The sequence below is a fragment of the Notothenia coriiceps genome, unplaced genomic scaffold, assembly GCF_000735185.1.
Source record: "Notothenia coriiceps isolate Sejong01 unplaced genomic scaffold, NC01 NC01_scaffold00025094, whole genome shotgun sequence".
NCBI lineage: Eukaryota > Metazoa > Chordata > Actinopteri > Perciformes > Nototheniidae > Notothenia > Notothenia coriiceps.
The window spans coordinates 191,492-194,582 of record NW_011357795.1 but is presented as its reverse complement, the minus strand read 5'-3'; the positions used below and the strand labels follow the sequence as shown (position 1 = coordinate 194,582).

Genomic DNA, 3,091 nt, shown 5'->3' with positions numbered 1-3,091 from the left:
CCCAAAACTTCACAGGTTTGGTAACAATGCAGCCATCAACGCATCTAAGCGTATTATGGGGTGTCATCAAATGCCGTTGCCATGGCGACAGATCATTCGCCATCAAGTTAGTTCAGAAGTTTGCGGTTCAAATATTCTGCTGCTATTCCAAGCCTTTCCACTTTCTTTTCTTCTCTCATCACACATTCAAGCCCCCAGTGTTCATGTATAATTTCAATCTAAATTAGTGACTTTTTTTCTTACACATTACATTTCAACATAGCAGTTTAGCGTCAGATTTTCAGCATAAAGCATTCCCACTAGCAATTTCTTCAGGAATTGCATTCTCTAGTTCTAATTGTTTCTCTGATGTAGCATGAGCCCCCATAATTATGTTATCTAGGTTATATACCCTATTTAAAAAAAGTCCACTCTAACAACGTTTATTTTCAGCATTTCTATTCAATGGCAGTTATAATGTTAACAATTGTAATGCCATTTTAACTGTTTGAATCGGTGAGCGCTGATTTGTATATGTAAAGGGCGCTTTCAAGGGTAGTAAAGACTGGATAAGTGCTGTATAAACAGTCCATTTTCCATGATTGATGGCATTACTTTATGCTTCTCTCAGGCCACAGATGATGAGCCTTGTGAGAAGGACGCCCTGCGGCCGGGCCGGACCCTGGTTGCCGCGGGCTACGCCCTCTACGGCAGCGCCACCATGATGGTGATCTCCACCGGACAGGGAGTCAACTGCTTTATGCTCGACCCGGTCAGTGCTCCTGTCAAGGCCCTGTGTTTCACGTTCAAATCAACCTTGTTTTTATCTTTACTGAGAGTGTCACTTCTTGATCATCAGGCAATTGGCGAATTCATCCTGGTTGATCGGGATGTGAAGATCAAGGAGCGAGGCAAGATTTACAGCTTGAATGAAGGTTACGCAAAGTACTTTGACCCCGCTGTCACAGAGTACCTGCAGAAGAAGAAGTTCCCTGAGGTACAACTGATGTCAGGACATGTGAGGGGGAGAGCTTTAAGCGTGGTAGTGTTTTTGTATGTGCCCAAGGACGATGGACATTAATCGACATGCTTTAAATCAAATATTTGTTAAGATAGACTCATTTTATCTGCAGTCTTTGATGAAAGTTGTGTTTTTTTTTATCTTGTCCAGTGCAGGGTTAAGTTACATTCTAACGCACTATTTTAAATGAATGCAGGATGGCAGTGAGCCCTACGCAGCTCGTTACATCGGCTCCATGGTGGCAGACGTGCACCGAACGCTGATGTATGGAGGCATCTTTTTATATCCAGGAAATGTGAAGAGCCCCAAAGGAAAGGTAAGGAACCACGACTGATTTCTGGATTGCCTAAACATATCAAAACAACTTTAAAAAGAATGTTTTTAAGACACAAATAATAATAGAGAATATAATTATATAAGTAAGTGTATGGTCATTTTGTAAATGGATGAGTCTATACCATGTTAGTTACATTTGACCATGGCAAAATCTGCATTTTGCATTTTGCATTTACGCATTTATGTACAAAAGTTTAAAGGATAAGGCCTCTGATATTTAGCATTATTGTCAGTAAATCGACCAATGTGTTAGTCTGTCTCTCGATACTTCATGATTTCTTTTTAAAATAAGGGTTTCATTTTAAATGTAAGGGTATATCATTTCATTAGTGTAGCACCTTGGCTCATGGATGAATGTTAATGGTTATTTGACAACAACAGAGGAATGAGTTATGTTAGGCTTTGGACACACAGACGATACTTCCCATCAACAGTACTTTGTTGAGACCAAACTGTAGAAAGTGTCACAATGTTGTTTCTTCACTCTCCACATCCTTCCAGTGCTTGCAAGACTGAGCCGAACATTATGTAGTCACATTTTGTAAGGGTAGAAGGTGCCTGACTTGTACTGCATATGACAGATGGAGAAATAAGAAGTGCAGAGAAATAAAGAACAAAAGTGTTAAATAAAGTCCCAGCCCACAATAGAATTAGAAAGTGAATGTAAACGCCCAGGGTTTGCAAGATACCATTTATTTAGTACAATAAACGTTTTTTAAACGCTTTGAAAAGATGCAAAAACAACCATTTTAAATAAGATACTACAGATGATAAAATAAAATAATGAGGGCAACAAAAAAACTGCACCCTAAAAGTCTGTTTTTTATTGCTGTAATCATGCCTTATAAGGAAGTCATATCTGTTGATGGGGGAAAGCTAATGGCAGGAAAAACCAGTTTCAATGTTCACCAGACTATTGTCTTCAATTCATATAAATTAAGTTAATACTGTAATAACCTAAGGTAGTAAAGGAGGCAAAGACAGTTGACTAAGTATGAAATTAAACCATCCAGAGCCTTGCAAACAGGTAATGAAATGTTAGATTTGAATAAGCATTATGAAGAGTTTGACATTGAAGCTAAACCCCGTCCCTCCCCCTTAAAGCTGCGGCTGCTGTATGAAGGCAACCCCATGGCCTTCATCATAGAGCAGGCGGGGGGCTTGGCCTCCACCGGCCTCGAGCCCCTTCTGGACATCCAGCCCGAGAGCATCCACCAGAGGGCTCCAGTGGCCCTTGGCTCCAAAGAGGACGTCCTGGAATACATCTCAATCTGCCAAAAACATGCAAAGAAGAAGTGAGAGCGCACTGACTCACTCTCACACCCATCACGGTCGGGCAAACAACCTTGTTTCCCAAACTGGAAGTCCGCTTTTTTACGACCCTTGATAATGGTTTCTTACTTTAAAGAAATGTGGAGTTACACGGTTTTGAATATCATTTGAGCAATGCTCATGTTCTGCTGATACATAATAGAAAAAAGGTTGTTCAATCGGAAACATGAACGCTGTACAATAAGCTAAATTACACACACATTCCACACAAAGTTACCAAAGATGAAAAGTGCCAACAAATAACAAAACAATTGCACTAAAAAAACCTGAAGAATTGTTTACCTCCAGTTGTGCCTTTTTCCTTAAAATGAAGATACATTCTAGTCAGGTGAAGGAACAATACAACCTCTATGCATACACCATGATGCCTTTTTCAATTATGTGAATGTTGGAGTCTCAATAAATCCAAATGAGTCTTAAGAA

The 3,091-nt window shown here is 39.9% G+C and overlaps 1 protein-coding gene across 1 annotated transcript in view; it reads left to right on the top strand.

Moving 5' to 3' along the window:
• The window catches only part of fbp1a (fructose-1,6-bisphosphatase 1a), a 5,782-nt gene extending 2,691 nt beyond the window's left edge, over positions 1-3,091 (top strand). The window contains exons 4-7 of the mRNA XM_010783355.1: positions 611-751; positions 839-976; positions 1,197-1,316; positions 2,441-3,091. Of these exons, the coding sequence (XP_010781657.1) occupies positions 611-751; positions 839-976; positions 1,197-1,316; positions 2,441-2,635 (594 nt within the window). The 3' untranslated portion in view covers positions 2,636-3,091. The remainder of the gene's footprint in view (positions 1-610; positions 752-838; positions 977-1,196; positions 1,317-2,440) is intronic.